Source organism: Ursus maritimus, unplaced genomic scaffold (assembly GCF_017311325.1).
Source record: "Ursus maritimus isolate PB19 unplaced genomic scaffold, ASM1731132v1 scaffold_35, whole genome shotgun sequence".
NCBI classification, from domain to species: Eukaryota; Metazoa; Chordata; class Mammalia; order Carnivora; family Ursidae; genus Ursus; species Ursus maritimus.
In genome coordinates, this window is record NW_024426119.1 from 16625078 (window position 1) to 16650413 (window position 25336).

At 45.9% G+C, this 25336-nt stretch overlaps 1 protein-coding gene and 1 long non-coding RNA gene across 2 annotated transcripts in view; one reads left to right on the forward strand and one right to left on the reverse strand.

Moving 5' to 3' along the window:
• The window catches only part of LOC103676852 (myocardial zonula adherens protein), an 85587-nt gene that overhangs the window by 15557 nt on the left and 44694 nt on the right, over positions 1–25336 (reverse strand). The window contains exon 11 of the mRNA XM_040620596.1: positions 5767–5850. Coding sequence (XP_040476530.1) covers positions 5767–5850 — 84 coding nt within the window. The remainder of the gene's footprint in view (positions 1–5766; positions 5851–25336) is intronic.
• On the forward strand, positions 20615–24665 carry LOC103676789. Its single transcript, XR_572220.1, has 3 exons — positions 20615–22039; positions 23732–23888; positions 23991–24665. It is a non-coding gene; the product is annotated as an uncharacterized LOC103676789 (long non-coding RNA).

Here is a 25336-nt window from a genome sequence, read left to right on the forward strand (position 1 = left end):
ACTCTGCGACAGAAAGGGAGGTCTACAACATAGATGCAGCTAGAATCATTATGCTCTGAGGAAGACGCTAGATACAAGAGCGTCCATACTGTAGGATTTCATTTACCAGACAATGCAAACAAGTCTGCAGTGACAAAAAGTGATAAAGTGACCCCTACCACCGAAAAAAAAAACAGATCACTAGCTGCCCGGAGTTGAACAGAGAAACAGGGAGTCTTTGGGAAGTGGTGGAAATGTTCCACATCTAGATTGTGGTGGTGGTTTCACAGGTACGTACAACTGTCAAAAGTCACTGAACTAGATGTTTGTTTTTTAAGCTGTAATTGACAGATCACATTGTAGTTTCAGGTGTACGACATGATTCGCTATTCATATATATATACACTGTGGAATGTCCACCATAATACTTCTAGTTCCCATCTGTCACTATACACTTCGCACAGATGAGGTTTGTTTATGTAAATGATACACAACAAGGTTGACAAGCAAAAGGAGGTGAGAGCCTGAAGATGGGCAGTAGGAGACAAGTTAGAGGAGGAGGGACGGACTAAGAAACAGTTAAACCAGAAAATGCTGGGACTCCATCCAGGAAAACAGAGACTCTGCACCCTGTCCCACAGACTGGACCTAAAGTGAACCCACAAAGTGCAGCCTCACTAACTACTGCCTGGCTTGTGCTCTGTAGCCCATAGCTTCCCTGACAGCGCTTCCAGTTCCAGGGTCGTCCTGCTTTCAAACACCGCCCCCTTGTGTTCAGATGTGAAATGCAGTTCAGGAGGCTGCGTGCCTTCCAGCAACGAAGGACCTGGTACTGCACCTTTTGGCATTTTTGGGAAATTATGTCACAAATGTACAGCAGCCACGTCCTCCCCCAACTCCCTCGGGCCCAGGGGAGGGAATGGCTGGAGCCATAGCACATGCGCTAAACAAGAATGTATGTCCAATAAAACGCGGACGTGGAGCCCTGGTGCCTGGTGCTGCTGCCCCACTAGTACCCTGGAAAATTAATAAAAGTCCCAGGAATGCACAACGGACACGTGGAGAGCTTTACGTATCAGACAACACACATTAAATGCAGGATGAACAAAACCAAGACGTGGGACTTCTTTCCTCTGACCTTTGAATTTTGCTGTAAGTTCAGGATTTTCAGCAGAGAAAAATGGAATGAGTTCAGTTCAGAGTTTCAGAAAGCTGATCAACCTTATGGAGGTGCATTCTTAGGATTTTATTTCAGTAGCAGTTTCTAGATCGGAAACGGAATGGGATATTCCTTCTTCAGGAGGTGGGCAAATATAAGTTGTTGGGAGAAAAAAAAGAATGGCCATATTTTTGTATCAGGAAGATTTTGAATTGTTTGATGAAAATGAGGTCTGATGGGGCTAGGCTAGCGCAAACTTCTAGGGATCTGGTGGGAATGGGGGGCTCAAAATCTGAGTAAGCATCAGTAAGTACCAATGATGGATTGAGACCAAAATGATCCACATTTGCTACTTTAAAAAGGAAGGTGGAGAGGAGAAGGAGGAGGAAGAAATATGTATCAGGGACAATGAAAGGAGACCCTGGGGCCCAGACAATTGGAAAAACAGTAAACATATATGGCATTTACAGTGAGCCATGTACTTTTCAAATCACTAAATATGAACTAATTTAATCCTCGTAACAACTCTATGGAGAAGACACCATTTTAAAGAAAACTCCCTTTTACAGATGAGCAAACTGAGGCCCAGAGCAGTTCAGTAACTTGCTCAAGATCCCGTAACTAGTAAGTGGCAGAGCTGAGATTTGAACTCGGGCAGCCTCACTCCAGAGTCTGCAATTAGGCCCTTAATAAAAGGTAGCTACTTTATTAATAAGATGGAATATAAGAGGTTACCAGATATGTCTATCAAAACTTCACAAAGATATTTGAAATACCACTTTTGGCATCATTATAGTTTAAAGCAGGCGATTGGAAGCTGTGGTATAAAAATGACTGATGTTAGAACAGGCCAAGAGCATAGGAATTTTTAGTGGCTAACAGAACCCTGTATTGTAAAGCAATAAATACAATTAAATTTGGAAAGTGTCAGTGTTATTTCATAGTCTTAAAAAGACACACATGGCCCCCAATTCTGTCATGACTAAAATTGGCCTAACAGTAGGCACAGTGCTTTAGCCACGACCAATTCCCGTGCCGAGGCAGTTTTCAATATAGTTCGCCACTAAAATGAACCAGGGCTCCTTGGAGACAAGCCAATATCATATCTTGAAACAGGACAAAATCAAGGATGGCAAGAATGAGCCCAAAAGCATCAGGAACCCTGATATACAGGCGAAGAAGCCGATGGAAGAGAAGTCTCCCCGGCTGAGTTGCAACAATTGGGGCATCGACAAAGGAGGAGAAGAAAATAATTATCATGGAAATAAGGTAAGTCTGAGAGATGCCTTGTGTTCAACAGTGTCTCTCAAAGGGAAAGTTAATAGAAAGTGTACACAAAGATAGTTTTGATAGAAAAGAAGGGGGCGCCTGGGTGGCTCAGTCGTTAAGTCTCTGCCTTTAGCTCGGTCATGATCCCGCGGTCCTGGGATTGAGTCTGCGGCAGGCTCCTTGCTCAGCGGGGAGCCTGCTTCTCCCCTGCCTGCCACTCCCCCTGCTTGTGCTCTTTCACTCTCTCTCTCTGACAAATAAATAAAATCTTAAAAAATAATAGGAAAGAAGGGTGACCATAATAAGCTATGTCACAATTTATACTCATTTTTAAAACTAGAAGGCATTTAGATATAAGGTGATACAGTTTATAGAGTATTAAATATATGTTTGTATATAAAGTTTCTGAATATAAAGAATAACAAAAGGAATTATAAGTCAGATCACATCAGGACTTTAGGGCCCACGGGAGGACTGCGTGGTGTTGGTAACCCTACAACAACCGGGTGGAAAAGGGGCAGAGATCCACTGCCATTAGTGGTCACATACAGTTAACAAGGAACCAACAGTCAGCAGTGTGTTCGTAACGTGATAAACCAGTCAGGCAGCCTAAAGAGGAAAACCAAGTACTCAAACTCAGTCTCTCATCTCCTAGGAGGTGAAATCTCTACCTGGCCCAAGAAAGTAGGGTAAAATATTAATAAGGAATGCATAAAATTTTAAGAGTCAAAAACTAGGTCAGTGTATCACGATGATAAGGGGTCCTGACTTTGAATCACCCTGAAGCCACCTCATTCCGAGTGCATCCCCCCCCCCCCCCCCCCCCCCAACCCCCCCCCCCCACACCCTGACCTCAGCTACTCAGAGAAGTTATTCTGTTTCCTTTGGATCTGAAAGATCCCTGCACCTGTCTGGAAAGTGTTACAATGATGTCAACTCTTAGAACACTTTGAAATAAATAAAACAATAGCCTTGGGAAGATACAAAAAAAAAAAAAAAAAAAAAAGAACAGAAACAATGAAGAAATAAATTAAGCCCCAGATATTTAATATGTTAGACTAAGTTAAAGTGTTAAATGTATTATTAAATCTTGTCATTATGTACCTTATTTTGTATGTGTTTTATCTGCTGTTTAAGTGGCTGCAGGAAGTGATCAAGACGAACTAGCCCTACGACATTATAGTGGGATTTAAATAGCTTATGGGAATGTAATCGAACAAATTCATAATCAGAGTTTAAATGCTCAAGGGAAACTGGTTCTCGAAGTCTTGCTTATTGGATATACATTAGCAGATGCTGCTGCCCCCACCCGCGCTCTTCAGACACTCACCATTTCCTGACATGACACTTGTGACTCTACCTGGGAGCGTCGTCTAACCACCCGAGGGCAGGCCGCAGCTGCCGCGTCCCCCAGGAGCAGGCCTCAACCCACGGCTGACGGGAGTTAGTTCATCAGTGCCCTGCTCTCTGACTTCAGGTAAGAGCGTAGCATCTCCCGGACGTGAGAGCTGCGGCTGCCCACCGTGGCAGCCTCCTCAGCAAGGCCTCATCCTCTCCCTGACTTCTCCCCTCCCCCCAGCTGGGGCTTCCTGGGATCACCCACCAAATCCACCATGTGGACTAAGAGCCACATCTCAGGGTCTGGGCAAGAGAGAGGTGTGAGAACGCGGGCATTAAACAAGGCAGCCACGTGTGTAATGCTGTTTGCTGTGCACAGGAGCCCCTTGCACTTTCACATCCACCAGCAGCAGAGCTGGCCTGAGGGGCACAGCTGGGGGGAGGGAGAGGGCTGGCGGGCACGGCCTCTCCTGTCAGCATCTCCTTCCTCTCTCTGGACCCACAGGCTCCCACCAGGACACTCAGTCTGCTCTCACTGGGGAAGAAGGTGTGTTCCCTCCCACTGGGAGCTGTGGTTTGGGAGGAGGTTCTTAGAAACATCCATTGCAAGGCTGGAGCCGCACCCAGGGACTGCAGAGGGGAGGGCAGGAGTGGGACAGGGCAAGCGCCCATTTACTCCGCTGTCCGGACACCGAGGCTCTGGAGTTTGAATCCGCTACCGTGACTTTTATAGGCGGCTCCCCAAACAGAGCAAATGAAAACGCACAGACATGGCAGTTAGGAGCTCAGGCTTTGAATTCACGCTTACCCATTTCTACTGTCAGCTTGGGCGGGCTCCTTCATGCCCCTGAACCTCAGTCTCCCCATCTCTAAAATGGGAGAAATACAACCTAATTCCTAGGGCATCCCTCTTAAGAAACCTGCCAGGCGCCTTCTCTGCTCTCTCACTGCACGGTCACACACGTGTAGCTGCGGCTTCCGTCCTCGTTTTGTAAGTCTAAGGAAGCCCCCCAGCGTCACCCAGCTCATCAGAGGCAGCTCTAGAGCTCAAACTCGGGGAAGTCTGATTCTGCTCTTAGCCTCCACGTTATACAAAGGATGAGGAAAACAAGGGCGCCCAGCGACACCAGGTGCTACAACAATGTCATCTGTCCCGTCTCCATCCTTCATCACTGTCTCCTGGGCTGTCTCCCTCGGGGAAGAACCACGCTGAGGGGCACAGACAAGGAGAGATTCGTGAGGCTCAAAAGGAAGAGGCTCAATGCCAAGTTCTTAATAAAGAGCCTTCAGAGCGAATACATTTTGGCTTCTCCTTCTATTTATACCTAAGTTCTTAAAGTTCTTCCAACTCCATAATTTCCTTTTCTGGAACCTACCAAATCTTCAGAATGACTTTCAAAAAAGCCAGAAGGTCAAGAAGACTAAATATCTTCAAAGTTTCAGGTGAAATTAAGTCACCTCTGAACCTGTTGACTCAGTGTCGCAGAAGAGAGGTGGATTCGGAACCCATCTCTCACCCTGGCTCCGCCGTCATCCAAGCTGGGCGATCGTGAGCAAAGCCACCTGCCTTCTCTGGGCCTTCTTTTATTTTTATTTTTTTTCCTGTGCCTCCTTTTGAAACATTTGTTAATATAAAGATAATGATCCTTGTCTTGCCTTTCTTAAAACTGCTGAGAGAACCATGTGAGGAATGTCTGTGAAAATACCTCACAAGTTATAAAGCCCCACATACGTGTGGGAAATCATCAGCGTTGTTCAACAGCTTATCAGACTTGCTAAGAAAATTCCTGAGCAAGAAAAACGAGAGCCAAAAAGCAGATGTGGGCAGCAGGCTGGGATGAGGAGAGTCAGGTGGTAAAGAAAGACTAGCTGTCAGAATCTCATTTTCAGTGTTGGCAGTTAACCTTCAGTCAATTTCATAAGGCCAGGAAATAGCCATATTTTTAATTAAGTGTAGGCGGTAGGCTCAGCAACATAAAATTTAATGGTAGAGAAGACACCAACTTAACACAGTTTCTTACCTCTCCTTCTAAGAAAGAGATCTTTTCTAAAAGCTGCAATATTAAGAGCTGTTTCTGCTGCACCTTTTTCTTCAGTGATTCAATCTAGAAAAAAAAACGAATGAAGAATTATTAATAAAAACCGTACAGAATTGTAGAAGCACAAGTTAGTCAACTTGAAGAGACGCCTCTGGTTGTCGTCTGATAGAACCCACTGTGCTTCGGGTCTCTGAGTCTCACGGAACAGTGTTTACACGAAACGCTCCCTGGAATAGAGGGTTCTGCGGCCACACGATGTTGGAGTCACATCTCCGTTTGTGTAACCTAAGGTTTCCACACTGATTTTGCTGTGTAACCCTTATTAACACCCCATACGTGTGCCAGAGAGCGTGGCTTTGGGAGATGCAGACGCGACTCTACGTAAAGTAATTATTCAGCTTAAACTTGTGAGGCAGCCCGCATTTCGAACGTTTAGTGCTGTTATTCCTGTGAGCAGATTCATATTTGTTCAACCAGGTGTCCGAAGTTTTGGTCTGGGAAAAGGGTGGCTGTCACTGAAAGTGCAAATGGAATTGAGAGGATCCAGGACTCTTGCGGCCTGGGATAAAGAGAGAGACTTGAGCTGGGCGTTCACCGTTGTTTTTACAACATGGTCTATCTTCAGCCACTCTAGCTTTGCTTTTCTTTTTTTTTTTTTTTTTTTAAGATTTTTTATTTATTTATTTGACAGAGATAGAGACAGCCAGCGAGAGAGGGAACACAAGCAGGGGGAGTGGGAGAGGAAGAAGCAGGCTCATAGTGGAGGAGCCTGATGTGGGGCTCTATCCCAGAACGCCGGGATCATGCCCTGAGCCGAAGGCAGACGCTTAACCGCTGTGCCACCCAGGCGCCCCTCTAGCTTTGCTTTTCATTCCTGTCATGTTCCGCAGACAAACCATAGATCCCTAGGGGCGCCTGGGTGGCTCAGTCGTTAAGCGTCTGCCTTCGGCTCAGGGCGTGATCCCAGGGTCCTGGGATCGAGCCCCACATTGGGCTCCTCCGCTGGGAGCCTGCTTCTTCCTCTCCCACTCCCCCTTCCTGTGTTCCCTCTCTCGCTGTCTGTCTGTCAAATGAATAAATAAAATCTTTAAAAAAAAAACAAAAACAAACCCATAGATGCCCTAAAAGCAAGAACCAGGGTGCTCTCTTCCAGGCTGTGTTGTAGGCAATAGACAACCGTGGGAACAGTGTGCGGGTTCAATCAATAACTGGTGACTGTGAAGCACACACTAATTTTTCAGCGATCTGGTATATCGAATTTGTGCATTTGCAAAATCTTTTTAAAAATCTTTCTCACTGCAGAACGACACACAATCCCTTTAGAAGTGAATCTAGCAGGAGCTAGGAAAAGACAAAAGTACATCGCATTGCCCTTTGACCCAGCAATCCCATTCCTAGAAATAGATCCCCAAAGACACATCGGCTAAAGTATAAAATGACTTGGACAAAGGATTTTTGGTTTTTAGAAGACAGAAAGAAAACAGAACTCCATCAATCAATAAATGGCTGGTTCAATAAACCGTGGTTCATCATGACAATGGATGCCTATGAAGATCTCTAGAACAGACACGGTGTACGGTAAGGAATATATGGTATACGAGCTTTAGTGTAAAACAGATGAGGCCATCTGAATGCATCTATATTTGCAAAAAGAAATTCTGCAAAGATAAAAGAAACCTTAATTATTAAGAAATAGTTGCCAAGAGGGAAAGAAGGAAATTACAGCAGGCAGAAGAAAGACTTTTTTGATAATACTTTGTTACCTACATTTAATTTTGAAAGCACACTTTACGGATTCAAAAAATAAAACTAAACTAAAAAGAAAAAAAATGAAAACTTGAAAACAAATTGAAATAAAGGAACTTAACTGTATATCCAATTGGTGAAAAGAACTCAAGTTTGTTAGAACAAGCTAATTTGACTCTGTTTTTAGCAGAATGTATTCTAAAGATAAACAGAACTGCAAAGAAATCTCTTATTCACTAGGAAAATTGTTGGTAACAGTATTGTTTTGAAACTACTTTGAGATACTGCAGTATAATAATGTTTGGAACCAAGGTTATTAGTGTAAGAGAAAGAAATACAACTGTGAAATCAAAGAAATAAAAGTTTTGTTAAATTTGAAATGAAAATATCAGTATGAACTCAGAATTAATATTTTATTTTCATTTGTTAAGTATGCATTTCCTAACTCTGTCTGCTGAGGAAACTTAGAAATAAGTACATAACATATCCAGATTGTGGCATCTAAATACCTCACCAACAAAACATGGGTCATCTTGGAGGAACAGCTCATTTCAAGGGGTAAAAATATACTAGATGAAACCAAGACACCTTGTGGTGCCTGAAAACAAATACACGGGGGGAGGGGTCCCTCTTGGGCCAAGGATTGGGACAATCTTAGCATCAAAAAGAATAACAAATGTAACTGAGTAAAACACATGGAATAAATGTGTTTTTAAAACCCCGAATATGTTACGATTCTTCAAAAACGAAAACCAACAGCAACACCATTGGGAGTGACTAGGGAACCAACTCCTTACTTAGAAACTTGGCAACTTAGAGGCAGAATAAAGCATGTAGCCTGTCCTTCTTGTACAAACTGCATTTGGAGATTACTAAGAAGTCCTAGTTAATGAGGGGGAAAGTTTTATTTTTCAGAAGAGTTCCAGTGAATAAATGGGGAAAGGATGATCAATTTAGAAAATCACCAGTGTGCAATCCCTAGGACATAACTGGCTCATTATATTAAGTGAATTAACAGATGAACCAGTCAGGGGCAAAGCTGAGGCGGAACTTTACAACTGTGTTTTGGGCTGTCCCCATCTGAATCTGTGATCGGTCTCAGCATCACCCAGAGGGGGACAATCAGACCTGACGCGCCACTGAAGACCGAGGAAATCACACAGCACAAGTATTCTTGCTTCCCCCGACGGAAAGGTAAAACTGAATCCCACCAAGCTGCCAGAGCTAATAAAAAGTCAAATTCCAAATGTGGGAACGTTTACAGGACAACTGACTCCGGTCCTGCAATGTCACTGGGTGCAGGAAACTTGGCAGGGGAGGAGGGTCATCAGGGAGAAGTGTGTTCTAGATTAAAAGACTCGAGAAACATAACCACCAAACAAACGGACCTTCTCTATATACTGACTGAAACAAAGCTTCAGTAAAAAGGCCATTTAAAAGACATTTCAGAAAATTTTAGGACAGGTATTACATGATACCAAGGATTTATCATTAATTTTGTTAGGTGCGACAATGGCATTATGACTAGATAAAAAGTCCGTATGTTCTCGAGATGGATAGTGAAGTGTGTAAGAAACACAAGTAGCAGGTCTGGGATTTGCTTTAAAATTACTACACGAGGGGGAAAAAAGAGGAAAAGAAGGGGCAAATAGAGCCAAGTTTTGCTGTTTGTTGATTCTGGTCATGAGTCTAGGGGGCTTCATTGATTAGTCTCTGTGTCCTGAATGCATCTCACATTTTCACGATAAAATATTTTAAATTCCACCCAGTGCCAAAAAATATAATCCTCCCACATAAAAAGTAAGCCATATAAAACAGAATATAATGAGAAACACGTTTAAGAAAAACTGTCCAATGTTGATAATAATTAAAGAAATTATAATTAAAAACAGTAACAAGTTACCCTTTAATAATGATTAAATGTGCCCAAAACTACCGGCTGAAGAAATCAGTGTTGAAAGAGCTGGGAGGGGCGGCCTCTCTCGTGTGTTGCAGGTGGCATTGTAAATTAGAATGACCCTTTGGGCAATTTAGCAATAAATATTAAGAGCCATAAAGCTGTTCCTACCCTTTGACCCACTAATCCCACTCCTGGGAATCTATCCTAAGGATATAATTCAGACATAGGAAAAAAGCTATATATACAAAGATGTTCTTGCTCCTATTATTTATAATAGAAACTGGAAATAACCTTAACGGCCAGCACTAAAGCACTGGGTAGTACATTATGGAATATCAACTTAATGGAATATATGACAGACAGTGCAAATATACTGCAGAATGTAAAAGTGTTTAAGAAAAGCCTCAAGGGATCAAAAGAAAACAAAAACCAAAGCTTGCGATGATCGAAGCTAAAAGCTGGAAGTTAGAGGAATGAAATCGTACTGAGTTTGGAGTAGGATTATGGGCAAAAGGGAAGTTTCTTTTTCTTCAAATTTCCTTCAATATTTGTAGGAATAGTTTTCAAAAATCATCCTTACAGTGTTCCCCTTTCGTTCCTTCCTATAGCATTAAGGTTTTTTTAAAAATGGACTTGAATTCTTTAAATGAGAGGCAAGAAATTAGCTGAAATTAGCTACCATGTTTCAAGGAGGTCAGGTAAATTTCATCCAGTAACATAAAAAGGGACTTCGAGTACACTTGCTTCACTACCTCTGAAGGAATCGGAGTGGAATCTCAGCAAGAGATGGGGTTGGAGGGCACCCTAATGAGCAGTTCACATGAAGATACTGAGGATTTTCATTTAAAAAAGGAGTAGACACAAGGAGAGAGGTCACCCGGAGGGTGCGGAAGGAGGGGAATTCTGGGGGTGCTAAGAGGGCAGAGGGCTGATGCTGGAGCAAACGGGCCCCGCCTTCTGGGGAGACAGAACAGCTGTGGGAAGGATTTGGGGGTGCTGAAGCTTCTGCCAACAAGTGTCGTCTTTCAGCAACTGAAGCTTCAAGGAGCGACCGTGCTCTCGCGCTCAGTGAATGCTCTGCCCTCGCGTTTGCCTGCACGCTTGAGGGTTCCTCACAGAAACATCCGGTACAGGATATTCTGTGACCAGGGGCTGACTTGTTCAGCTTAGAGAAAAAGGGACACCGAGGGTGGCAGGCAATACATGCCTTGGCCCTCCTGCCCGGCAACGGGTGCCAACTTGGAATCTCAACTCAGTCCCCACCAGGGTCTGCCCCTGGAGCACAACCCACATATCCTCCCGTGAGACCCCCATCGTGGGCTGCAAGCTCTAAACCACGCATTTGAGTGGTGGTATTTCTGACCGCCAACTTCCAAGCGCCTTCACAGGTTGTCTCCCACAGAGCCCCGCGCAGAAAAAAACACTCGAAATCGAGCTACTACCATGTGATTACTGGCTTTCCTCCCCCGCCCCCAATACTGTGAGCTTCTTGAGAGTAAAGACCGTGGTCATCTTTCTACTCTCAGATAACGAGCGAGTGAATGAGTGACTCCATCCATCTCTCCACAATCTATCCCTTAGACTCTGGGGGCAAAACTGAACAGACTCTTGGAGGCCCCGATGAACCAAGGTGGATGTGGCCCCCAAAGCACCCCCAAAATCAGGGGCCACTCCAAAATCCAGGGTACCACGCAGCTGGCATGCACCCTCTGCTCTTTGCCATACACTGAAGTTTGTAAATTTGACCTTGAAGAGCTTTGTGTCGTCTTCATGAAGCTGCATTTAGGTCCAGCTGTCACCAGGAGGTGGTAAATGACCCAGGCTCCCAGGCTCAAATCAGGGCATTAAGAAATGAGAAATGAGAAGCATTTATTTTCCAGACCCCATCCATTTTACTTAACAGGAACATAATCTTGTCACAACAGTTAAATTTCAATATCAAATAGTAGACACCCCCCCCCCTTATAGAACAAAGGCAGAAACCCATCTTGGTAAAATCTGGAACCTCTTAACTAACGTTAATAGAATTCTTTCCTATTTTTGTTTCGATAAGCATGTTTCTTTGTAACTCAACTGAGTATGTCTTGCAGCCTAATGTTCCTGTGGGATGCTAGATCCCTTAAGACTACAGCCAGTTTGATATTTACAGTTGTGTGGTGGGGGGTGGGGGCAGAAGTGTAGCCTCTCGTTAATGGCTTTTCTTCACACTAGCCACCGTGGGGTTACCTCCCTAGGTGATCTGAGCTAAGCAATCCCTCTGAGGCTACGGCCACACAATGGAATCACCCAGGGGGAGCTTTTACAAAATAGTGACTTCTAGGCCTCCCCCCAGAGATGCTGAATATATCACTCTCCTCCTTAAGAACCCTCCCAAGCTTGTAAAATTTAATTAAACTCCCTAGCATGGATGTGAGGCCCTCCTGCTATGGTCCCACTCTCTCCCCACTGTCATTCCAGGCCTGTCCTGTCCGCTACATTTAAGCCAGTCCACCTTCTCAGCACTCCGCAGACATCCAGGGGTCCTGCCTCTGGGCCTTTGCACAGGCTGGTGCTTCCATCACGCACGCCTTCCCACCTTCCACCCCACTCTCCACCAGGAAATCTCCTGCTGTCACAACATGCTCACGAGTCACCTCCCAGACCAGCAATTCCCAAGGCTTCCGGGCTGGCTTCATGTCTCCCTCTTCCGTTCTACCTCGGCCCTTCGAACAAACCCCTGTTAGGGCCCCGACTGCTCCTACTATCCTGTGTTGACATCTTTCTCTTGCACTAGACAGCACCCCCACACGGGACACGTGTTTACTGTATCAGTGGTCCTATATAAAAGAACTGGTCTCGTAGAAGATGTAATCGCCCTTGTCAATCCACACATTTTTATAACCTGATTTTGGGGGGGGGGAAATGCTACAGTGAAAGGACTCCTCCCGATTTCTTTCAAGAACAGCTTGTATGTCAACCAGAACAAAGTGAAACTGTACCAAATTTTGGGAAGGGCCTGTTACAGATTCGGAGCAACCCTAGAAGTCGCGAGGCTTCTCGGCTTCCTGGCATTTGTTTCCTGTTAGTGACAGACATACAGGCCGCAGGTCATTTCAGGTCAATGTCAGAAGAAGATACAGCTCTGTGATCAGAATTATGTGAATAGTACCTGATTGTGCAAAACTCGCGAAACATAACGATCGAGGTTGGGGATGTGAACAGAAACTAATGAATGTAAGAAATGCGGCAGCAAATAAGTATTAAATACTAGACTGCACTTGATATGTTTTTTTTAAGAAACTGGCAAATGACGATATACATATATCTGGAAAATGCCTTAAATAAAACAGCGAACACACTGAAATGGAGCACAATACTAGAAGGTATGTTAAAACTGACGATGTCAAATCGCGTTAAAACCTGGCAAGGTAAAGGGAATTGGATTTGTTCAATGCAAACTCAGTCCATGATCTAATTGTTTATATTCTTTGAAACTTGTTTAATTTTCAAAGTTTAGGAATAACCAATTAAGCCCCACATGTATTCAAAATCAGAGTGTGAGGGCCGCGTGCGTGCGTGTGTACACACATGCGTGTATACCGTGAAACTTGACCACACGTTAATAAAGCTCCCAGCCTCTATCACCAACACCTCTGATTTGTTCTCTTTCCCAGAGACTCGCATTTCAAAACGCTTTCTGCTTTAAACCACGTTTATGAAGAAATAATTTTTTCCCACTGAATAATTGCCAATTAAAACTTCTAATCAAAAACGAGATAACCAAGGTTATGAATTCTAGGTAAAAGTAAAGCAACGGGATACTTTATTATGAGCCCCTGTTGACCTCTCCAGGGAAATTTATGCTGTTAGAGTATTTGAAAAGTTCACAAGAAAAACGGTTTGAAGATTCCCGTTATTGTTTTCAACCCTCTAGAGGCCCAGTGAATCAGTGACGTGACCAGAGCAGGCATGGAACAGGACAACCAAGAACCTTCTAGAACTCACTCAGGCACGTAGTCACTTTCTCCTTTTGCCTTCCCCCGTCCTCACAGGGCCTTGTTTGCCACCCATACTCTTGTTCCCCTGTGTGATCTAGAAAATAACTGTCCTCATTTCCCTTAACAAAATCGGAATCATGCTCCATCTTCACGTACCCCACCACGAGAAATGAGAAGAATGGATACGCTCCACTCTTGCACTGAAAAGGTTTCTCATGTTTGCGACAGCGGCTCTTAATTCTATCTCAGAAGTCTTGTAACACTGTAATTTCATAGTTACTGTATTTTTAAAGTGCATTCTCCTTGACAAAAACCACCGCAGTAAGAATTTAAAAAATAATAAAGTTACCCTCTTTTCCTGAAAAATAATAAAGCACAGGGAAATATGACAAGATCAGAATCTGCCCTGCACTAATGCAACACGAAAGAACAGTTTAAAAAGGACAAGGAAAATGGTACATTATCTCATTCTGGGGGGGAGTGAAGGGAATGAATTAAGGCCACAACAAAACGAAACTGAAAAATTGCTAAATGAAGCTCTGAGTGGGGAAAATGAAAAATCAATGAAGGAACGGAGGGAAAAAGGTACATTTTTCATCTTCATGATGCTTGATTGGGTTTGTAGAAATTCATTTCCAATTAATGTGTCTTGTGGCATTCAGCCAGGCTAGATATGAACGGGGCACATATTTTAATCAATTTTTTTCTATTAAGTTTGAAGTAATATATAATAATAGAACGATACCATTCAAAAGGATCAGTTGAAACTGGCTTCTGAGGTAAAATAATCTAATTTGGTTTGAGTTCTGTCTTCTATTAGAGATAACCCAACTTCTCTCCGAGGAGAGGAATAGCGCCTGCTTCTCCCGGGCGCCTAAACACGACGGGGCCGTATAAACAGCAGGGAAGGATGAACCGGCTTTCCGATCCGAGGGGGAATCGTGTACCACGGGGAAGGAAGATAGAGGGGTGTCCTGGGGGCCGGGGCTGTGGCTGGGTTTGCTCATTATTCTCAGAAACAACCCTAGGGGCGGTCATCCCCACCCAGGAGGACCCTGAGCTTCCTCGAGCTCCATCATCCGCACTCCCTCAGCGGTCACCTGTGATGCCCTGTGCGTCAGGCCCAGTGTCAGGCGCTGGGCGACGGCAGCCCGCTAGGAAGACCTGATGTCCGCTGCACGAACCACACGTCCCCCTGAGGAAGGCAGGCAGTAAGCGGAGAGACGCCCGACGAAGTGCGGTAAGGGGAGAGGCACGGGGATGTCCCGTGCCCCCGAGGCAGGACGCACCTGCCGATGGGGTGAGGGAAGGGGTCAGACCCGGGGGCTGAAGACAGTGACCGGCCCACCCCCGCTTGCCCAGTGCTGCCCAGGCTTCGGCACTGGGATCTCGTGTGCCGGGAGCTTTCTTGTTCGCAGGCAAACCGGGAGAGCCGGTCACCCGAGAGCCGGATGCCGGCAGGGCTGAGATCTTAGCCTCCATCTCCCTGATGTCAAGGCCCTGGCTTTTTCTCTCGCCACACGACGCTCGGAGATTTGCCTCCACCCTCCCGGGTGAGGACAGCTATCACCGCAACGCCGCGGGGAACAGGCGAGCCTGGGAAGCACGCTGGCTCGGATCCCCCCTACAGAGCATCCGCGGTGGCCCTGGGGCTTGAGGCTGTTCTTTCTCCCTCTGACTTGAGAGGAGGAAAGTGGAAAGAAGAAGTGGGAAAGAGGCCCTCGCAGTGTCCCCAGCCCCACGCTTTCCTCGATAGCTGCAGTAGCAGGGACAGGAACGGCCAGGGAGAGGACGCTTTCCGACGAACGGAAGACGAGGCACGTGACAGCCCCAGCTCCACACGTGGGACACAGCTGGTCCCTAAACAGTGGTGGTTTTTCTAATGTCCCTAAGTTCAACCGTCCTGGAACGTGGCTCCTCACCCACACCGGCCAGGCTTCTCCCGGGAGCCTCCAAGCTGCCCCTTCCGACTTCTCTCCACTCCTATTCGGGCGGCTACCCCCTGCCAGAGGCATCACTCTGGGGTCAGACCTGAGCAGGCAAAGGCCCCACTGAGGAATGTGGAGCAGGGTAACACTGGACATTTTCTCAGCTTGGCGCCAAGTGCGTGCGAACCTGCGACTTGTCTCCACCTCATTTCCAGCCTCCGCATTATCCCTGCCCACCACGACCCAGTCAAACTCGACGGATCGCTCCCTGAACTCACCCTATACCTTCTGGTCTCCATGTTTTTGTTTTTTGTTGTTGTTATTCTATAATTGTCTAGCATGTCCTTTTCCACCCATTCAATCCCTGCCTAGAAAAATCCAATCCATCCTGCAAGACGTGGTCAAATGTCACCTCCTCCCCAAGGCCTCTGGACCCACATCATTAGTGAGCACTTAGGAACTCTGCGCCAAGCCCCCAGCACGCGCGACATCAGCCTCAGAAGCAGGTCCGATCCTGACCCTCCTCACTTGGTTGATAAGGAAACCGAATGCTGGAGAACAAGTAACTCGCTCAAGATACAAAGCCCAGTCAGGAGAGGGGCGGGATGCAAAGCCAGATTCAATGTACTGGAAGCCTACGATCTCAGTCCTGTCTCCAGCGTCTCTGTCCCCAGCACGCAGCTCACACCCCCGCTTAATACTCGTCACAGTTTGCCTTGAGTTCCAACAAGTTTTAGTACCAACCAGAAAGTCCTCTGAGGGCAAGAACGCCCGTCCATGTTTGCATTGGGTTCATAAAAGGCGCTCTTAAATGTGTTTTTGATGGACCCATCAGGGTAGGAGAACAGGAGTATCGAAAAACAGCGGCACAAGGGAAGCGACTCCAGCTAGATAAAGGAGCCAGGATGGAATATTCGGTTCAACACTGTTAGAGAAACAAGCTTTCTGTGAGAAAAAAACAAAACAAAACAAAAAAACCCAAAAAACCACAAAATGAAAAATGCAACCCTGTTCGCACTATATACACAAAAATAAATTCCACATGGATTGTTCTTTATTTATTCAGCAAATGTTTATTGAGCACCTACTATATGCCCGCGACTGCTCCAGACGTTAGGAGCATAGCCGAGGGCAAAACAGAGAGAAGCCACTGCCCTCGTGGGGCTTACATTCTAGTGGGACAAACAGACAACAATAAGTGAGCAAAACGGAGAAGTGTAGTATATATATTAGAGGACCTAAGTGCTACGGAGAAACAAAGTAAGAGAAGACAAAGGGTATGAGCGCGGTGGGGGTTCTAACTAAAGCCATAAAGATGAAAAACGAAACTCTAAAACTATCGCGAAAATATCCTGGTGGCAAACAGACAAGACACACAACACAGCACCAAAGGACTGACAAGTTCATAGCAACATGTAAAATGTGTGCACTTGTACAAGGTACCGTAAACACACACACACACACACACACACACACCCTGGCTGGCAGAGGATAACCGCACCCAAGCACTCTGTGACACATGATCAATATCCGTAGTATCCAGAGTTCCGACAAATCAGCAGGAGGGGTGATAACTACACGGGAACGTGAACGAAAGACAGGAACGGCCAGTTCGCAAAGGCGGAAGCCCGGATGGTTGCCACGCGGATGAAAAGATGTTCAGTGGCCCCCGCAGCGATGAGCAGCGGTCAGGCTGAAGCCAATTACGATTAAGGCAAAGAGATACCATTTCACAACCGCTAAAATTATAGCCCAACAGCGCCAAGGGGTGGTGAGGGTGTGGGGAAATCCACCGCCCGGCGGGTGGGAGTGGGAGCGCACTCCAGAGACCCGCTGGGCCGCACCTAGCGAAGGGGAACCTGTGCCAGCGCCAGGCCCTAACAGTTCCTCCACCAGCCACGGTCCCTGACTGCAGAAGCAAAGGGACGGCTGGGCATCGTTTGTAAAAGAAGAAAAATTCGGAAACAAGCTAGATATCTATCAATGGGACACATGACGCTACATTAATACAATGAAACATCAGCGATCCATTAAAATAAACACTGCAGCTCCATAGAGAGCAACACCAAAAACCAAAGCAAAATTGGGGGGGAAAGTTGAATACTATATACACTAAAATCTACTTACTTGTATATTATAAATAAAGATGGACTTACATTTTTAAACACATACATTAGGCTAAATACTGATAATAGATACATATGTATGTAGTAAAAGCATTAAAACATGGCCTGGATGGAGACCAAATGGCTTCTGAAGAGGGAGGGAGTGGGGAAGAAGGAAAAAGATCAGAGGACTAAAAAGAACCTCTTCTTTCTACTGTTTTCTTTTACTTGGGAAAGAAATCTGAAATATGCCAAAATGTTAACATTTTGTCACTTCTAGAGGAGAGTAGCTGGGTCTTTGTTTTTACCATTCTCTCTAATTTTCCACATTAAAATTTTTTTTCCAATTAAAAAAATACGCAAAAATGAGAAGCAAAGAATGAACACTGGCTTTGGAGACAAAGGTTTTGTTGTGGCCCCAGCACCATCATCATTTGCTGAGAGACTGCCAGCTACTTATTTTTTAAGACTCGAAGTTTCAGTTTCCTGTGCCAAAAAAACATTGTGCTAATAATACGCCCCATAGAGGATGAACGCGGGAATGCTGGGTCTAGACGCATGGGCGAGAAGCATGAGAAACATTCAGTGGCTGATAATTACTGGGCACACAGGTGCAGCCTCACAAACGCTACAGGCAGAACGTGGGCACCCAGGTCTCTGAGAAATATTTTACAGCCAATTGCAAACAATCTCAACAAAGAGAAAGTGGATTCAGCGACATTTACAAAGAAAAGACCTGCTCCCTTAAACGGACAGTTTGTATCCTGAATATATTAATCAGCAGGTGTCATAAAATAAACCTGCAATATTTCCATAATGTATAGGGGAAAAAAAAGGTTCGCACACATGGTGAGCTTTCTGATACCTTCTAAAAACTTCACATTTTAAAGTATCTAAGATTTTAAAACAAAGAAGTGAATAATATGTTGAACATGAGAATTTGAAACTGTAACATTTTTATTTACTCTAAATAAATTCTGCTTCAAACTTCTCAGTAACACCTCCTTTGGGTGGGGATGTGAGTGGCCACGGGACGAACTGTAGCCCTAAGAATCCAAGGCTTCTTTCCCCACCCACTACCGACTTGCTAACGTGGGGTAGAAGCATCTGAATGAAAGACCAAAGACAAATACTGACAGGAGACCATTTACCCACCCACTCTGCCATGGAGGAGTGGGAGTAGAGAACCACCCAATGCCTAAGTGACACCCCGCCCCTTAACGAAGTCAGCCCAGTCTACTAGCTTATTAGGCTAACCCACCCACTGACTATTACTACCACTGCCGCTGCTGCTACCACCACCAGTCTCCAGTAACTGTTGAGTTCTGGTGACCTACCAGCCCCTGTGGCTTTCTCAAGAAGATCTCTGTAACAAGAAAGCAGGTATGGAGTATATTTCACTTTGATCTATTTCAATCAAATATATTTCTCTTTGCCTCAGACTTTTCCTTTCCATGAAGTTAGCCAAACTGTCTATTTGGGCAGAATGCCCATGGGGATAAAAAGCAAACCAAACCCTGCTTCAACAAAGAGAATGCTACATTGACTAGTGCTTTTGATCTCCATTCCGAGAGGACATCCTCAGGGCCCCCTCCCATGTGCAAATATAACCAAACTACTCGGACACGTGGCTGCTTCCGTCTTATGTGGGGTGTGAGCGGTGGGGAGCACTTCCTTCCCGGAGCACTCAAGTTCTTCAAGCCCGCGTCCCAGCCTTAGCAGTTGTCTTTGGCAGCTTTTCCGGAAGTGAGGCTTCCTTTCCCAAGATCTTAGAACCAGCCTTCACCTGGCACTTCCTGAGTTATTTTTTAGTATTATTTTTCAGCGTAGCTCTTCAAGAATTTGATGTCTAGGAACCCAAGTTTCTAAAAATATCCTTTGAGGTCTCTTGGCTCTGCAGCGTGAGGCTGGAGAAGTTGAGGTGAGAGTGTGTGGTGTTTTCACAAATGAGAGCCCTGCGTGGTCAGGTTTTCCTCTCCACACCATGTCCTTCTTGTTTTGTTTCTCGGCTCCTCACACAGACATGCCACCTCTTCCCAGCAGAGCACAAGTATTCTTCTAATCACGAACAATAAAAGGAATTGCTTCCAACCCAGGCTACCGTTTTATCATCTTCCAAAGAACCGGAGACTAAGTCTGGAGAAGAGCTCATGTGACATGATCTGGAAACAGGTGAATTGAGTGGATTAGGGTTGTGGGCTCAGTGCTATGACTCCATTCCCTACCCCCGCTCGGCTAGATTATCAGCGACGGAAGGGACTCTCAAGTGCCTAAACACAGGGCATTCGGCAGAAATGTACCTTTGTGCTGTACATTTCAGCACACCACATGGTAGTTTTACAATGACTTCAGTGCTAACAAACAGCTGATCCATTTAAAATGGAAGATTCTTGGGATGGCGAGAACGTTAAAAGGTTTTAATGGTCTTGTGTGTAAATATTCTACTCAAGGGACCGGTGGCTGAGATGGAACACAGCATGGAGCACGGAAGAGAGGAGAGAAGCATACCCAAAGATTCCACTTGGCTCATAAGACTCCCGAAGGAGAGAAGGGCAGCTCTGTGTATCTGTCAAGAAGTCAACTCAGCTACTTTTGCTTTTAATTCATTTCACTGGACTCTGGGTAAACACAGCAGGAACCCATCCACCAATAATAATAACAGCAACTTGTATTTATTGGGTATTTCCTATGTTCTGATTAATATGCTCTAAGTATTTTATGTACATCATCTCATTTAGCTCTTACCAAAACAAAAATCCTCTTAGTTATTCACCCCATCTTACAAACAAGAAAACTTCTTGAAGTTTCCACAGCTAGTAAACGCAGGTCTGACTCTCAAGTCCTTGCTTATCCCGTTGTCTCTGCAGCCTCTGTACCCGTCGAGGTCTCTAACCGCATGTCTCCTAGGTCTCTAATGCAGGGGGTGCCTGCAAATTCAGGGCCGAGGGGGTAAGTTCTAGGGACTTGAAAAAAGAGAAGGGAAGCCCTGCTTTGCTGACTGGCTCAAGAAGAGCCAGAAACCAGAAACCCAAACCTCAACTCTCAGGAGAGTAGCTCCTCCTCTGTTGTCTCTAATCCAGGTTGTGTCCCCCCCAAAAAACTATAGCATTATGACCATCACTCTCAAAAAATAAATTAAAAAAACCAAAGAGATGATAATTAAATACTTCCAGATTGATTTCTTAGGATTGCAAAGCTGCTCTGCTTCGGTTTGCGCTTGAGAAGCAGCCGCTGTGAATACTACTGTTTCAACAAAGAACTGTGTTCTCTTTCCAGAGAGGTACAGTGGGGCCAAATGTAACGTCTTGTGTGTGGACAGAAGGAACGTAAAGCAGGGCGAAGCCAGACACCCGCACCCACAAGCACAGGAGGAAGGAGATCCATGAGAACCACTTCGGGTCTGTTAGTGGCAGGTTCTCAGCTTCCAAGGATGGCAGGAGGACTGGCTTCTGTCCCTTTGAGCCTAGTATCTATTTCACAAGTGTGCGCCATCTACCACTCGGTGAGATCTTCTCTCTAGATGCATCTGGCGAGCCTCTGGGAAGTTTTTTCATCTGGATACCACCAGGCCAGTATGGCATTAAGAGTGAGCTGTCAAAGCACCCTCTCCCGATGGGGCTGGCAACAAGCGCCCGGTCCCCTGACAAGACCGACAGTCACACGCTGGGACCAGTTCTCCCGCGTCCATGCTCATGGTCCTTGCTCAGTGGTCTCCCTGGCCCTCTTCCCTGGAGCTGTTCCCACTCCAATCCAAGTTCACCACCAGCCTTCCCCTCAGGGACAGCAGCTTGTGAGGGAGGCTGGCTGAACACAGGAACACATGGAAACCCTGCACGGAGACCAAAACCATCGCTCTAGAAATTCAGAGCACTGGTTCTCCACCCTGGCTGCATACTGGAATCTTGCGCAGCTTTAAAAAAAAAACCGCACCAAAACCCCTTCCCTAACCAGCAGCTTCCTCCCACGGCCGTCTGCCAGGCCTGGCATGTTTTAAAGCTCCCCAAGTGATTCTAATGCGCAGCCTGGGCGGAGAAGCGCGAATAAGAGAATCAATCCCCCCACCTTCCCGCTCGTGAAACATCTAAATCACAGAGCGGGACAAGCGGGAGCAGAACGGCTATCTGCGTAAGAAAAGTCCAAAGCCAGAACCGTCTCCTCTGCCGCGAGACCCACCCTGTCGGAAGAACCACTTCGCCCACCGAGACGGCAATGGGAAGCGAGGAGGTCGAGGAGCGCTCTGCGAAATTACTATGGAGGCAGCTCCAGAGTATCACTGCCTATTGACAAAAACGTAAGAGAAGATGCCCCTTTTCGAGGGCAAATAAGCATTTGTCCTTTCCTCCAGGTAATCTTCCCCTTGGCAGCAAAGCCGCTTTGGCTGGCGGGGGACTGGCCGTGGGGAGAGCGGGAGAAGCGGAGCGCGCGAGCGGCAGGGGGCGTGGCTCCCGCGTCAGGCTCCGCCCAGGCTCTTGCTCCGCCCCATCTCCGTCCCTGAAAGGCAAGCCGAAGAACGCAGCCGCACCCCGCACCGAGGACCGCCCATCCCAACAAGACTTTCAACAGAAGAAAGAAGCCCATGCGCAAGAATGACTCTGGAAGGTAGGTTACACCAGATGGTAAGATCCCGGAGGGTAGGACCAGCCCTGCCCCGGGCACAGAGAACGTGCTGGTGCTTACTTACCTAGTGAATCCACAGGCCCGGGAATCTCCCCACAAGTTCAGTCCCTCTATATTTTCTGGCACACCCTTAGAAGTCTAAAAGCATCAAATATGGGCTCGCTTCGTTTTTATTTATTTATTTATTTTGTCAGAGTCACAACCAGTTGGAAGAATTAGTGACAGGAGGGGGGTAACCAATCCCTGACATCCACCACAAAAGGAGATGTAATTTGCTAGAAAGATATAGCCCGGTAAGGGTATTTGGTCCCCCACGTCACACAAGACACTCACTGTGCATCGAACTTGACCCCTTAAGACATATACCAATCCTTCATTCAGAAGGGCCCACCCTGCCCTGACCTGCGGTTAGCCCACCCCACACAGTGAAAATCAAGTCCTTATCAGGTCAATGACTGCAAAATGCAGGCCAGCTCGTTTTTATTCCTTATATTATTGTTGTTGTTATTATTATGAAATTATATCCTACTAAAGGTGGAAGGAAATACATGACTTCACTTTTAAGGATTCCAAGAACCTCAGTAACACTTTTTTCATTCTTGAGCTGGAAAAAGCAGCCCATCGTTTCAGTAAACTAAGTTTCTTCGTAGACATTCTGGCTAAAATGAGACCAGCAGTGGGTGCAGCCTGGACCCCCACCCTTGGGAAATGTGAAGCTAGCACACGGACAAGCTTTCAGACTTCACGCGAGGGAAGCAAAACTGTCCCTAACATCTGCTGCACATGAAGTCGGCCTCTATTTCTAGGTCAAGTTTGTCTCACTATCTGGATAGCTGGAGTTCACAGATAAAAATAAACTTCTAAAGTCAGAGGTTATGAATTTGCTGACTGTGCTGCTTATGCGAAGTAATGATGCTGCTGAGATCGTATAGCCTAGTGAACAATAAAGCACACTACATGAAGAGCTTCGAGCCCAAGTCCTGGACCGTGAGAACTGCACCCGGCAGGAAGGGCTAACTACCTTCCCAGGGCAGCCAATATTAGAAATGTTTTCTTGGGGCGCCTGGGTGGCAGCGTTGTTAAGCGTCTGCCTTCAGCTCAGGGCGTGATCCCGGCGTTCTTCTTCCTCTCCCACTCCCCCTGCTTGTGTTCCCTCTCTCGCTGGCTGTCTCTATCTCTGTCAAATAAATAAATAAAATCTTTATTAAAAAAAAAAAAGAAATGTTTTCTTGACGTGAAATGCAAAGCTGAAATTTGCCTCTCTGCAAGTGCCTCCCAGGGCTTCGGGCGCGGTCTTGCATTGCAACAGTAAACAAGAATGCATTCTGAGCCGTGAATTCAGCTCTCAAGCCTCTCCTTTGCCTGTCTCTTCCCCAAGTCCTTCAGCCGCTCCCTGAATCAACTCGGGTCCCCTGAGTTGAGAGTTGAGCTCTCAACTCCTTTCCAACCTGACTCTGCTCTTCTAAACACGCTCATCTGCCCATGTTCCTTTTACATGTTTCTAGCTCAAGAAAAACAAATCTATTCACAGTCAAGGGCTGCAGCAATTGAGATTTTAAACCATCCTTTTGTGGTATGAGTTAACATGGTAGCTGGGCAGACACGTGAATTCTTGCTACCTGATTTAGGTAGCTGCTTAAATTTAGAATAAAAAGTCTTCTCTTTTCTTTCCAGTCTCCACGCACTGTTGAAACCCAGTTGGCCCCTAGGTGGCGCTCACTCTGACGACGACGCCCTACATTTCAGCCTGCGATTTCCCCCTGATGACTGTGTCTTCTAGACCACATCGTCCGGACTTAGAGAAGCTTCTCCGGGAGATATTAAGTCACAGGTAGGAAAGCAAGGCATGGACAGTGTTCTTTATATGCTTCCCCATTTTCATATATCGATTTTCCCCTGCTCCCTTCAAATTGGTACGTCTGTTTTATTCCAGAAATCAGAAAACAGAGAATCCTAAACCACTTGAAAGTATCTTTTGAAGAAGGATCTCTGATTTGGGTACCAATCTTAAACCCTGACCCATTGGAACCGAAACAGAAGCCAACTGGTATGAGGCTTTGTTCCCTGGTTCATAGATAAAATCTAAGAACGCACACCAGCTCCCTGTGGTGTGTTGGGAGAAAGGTAGCGCTCCACAGTCAAAGAGCCACATGGGGAGACAGGGAGACCCTTGCCCCAGACTTCCTGAGTGCGAAGTTCAGACGCAGAAAAGCTATGACCTGACCGTCATAATTCCCGGAGATGCTAACTAAGCACGACGAAGCGATGCTTTTCCTGGGGAAACCGCTCCGGACACCCAGCTGGTGTGGATGACCGGGCAGGATCGACCCATCACTGCCGCTCCTGCCTGCCTGTGCAGTGGGAGTGCAGAGGGGCTCCTCGTTCTTCTGTCCTGCTCCCGGACACTCGCAGACGAGCCAACGTAGGACTCACGGGAGCCAACGCGGTCTGACTGCATCTCTTGTCGAAGGCAACGGATCTCACCTAATGTATACGTTTATCCGACGAGAGAAGAAAATACCCTTCCCCAACCTCACAACCCCTGACTTTAACCTCACTCCACGAATCCCGCCAACATTTTAGAGATTAATAGACATACTTTCAGTCTTCTCTGTCTGTGATGTGTGTGATTTATTACTAGACATGCTTTTAATTTCAGTAATTCATTAACAGATAACTTTTCAGAGCAGTGCTTCATAGAAGGAAAAAAATTTTTTTCAGTTTTCCCACTGCCAACCAAATGTTTAATTAAATTAAAGCCCTTTCGATGCAAGATAGAGAATTAGACCGTAGGGAATTTATATCCCTGTTAGGACAGACTGTTCCTTTTTTTCTATCTGATTTATTAATTGAGCAAGAACGATTCAAGAACCTGTGATTCGCTGCACCACCGCTCGGGCTTTCTTCTACCGAGCACCACGAGAAAGATGGGTTACAGTGACACGAAAGAATTTTTTTTTCCTCCAGCAGAAATAGAAATGTTCAACTTACCTGTTTTTTCCATTTAGAAAAACAGACAAGTAAGCTATGTCCAGCATATAGTAAACCTATAACTTGGTCTGACATCCCACAGACGGAGAGAGAAAGGATGGAGAAGAGAATGAGGGGAAAAAGGGAGAGGAGGAGGGAGGAAATAGGGAGTGGGGGAGAAAAGAGACACCTATCCAGCGAGGAAGAAAAGATGGAGTGGTCCCTGGGAGAGAGGCCGCTAGATGCAAGGGAGTGCGGAGACCTGAGCTAAAGGGGACTTTTCTTGTCCCACCCTCGGGTCCCCTGAGC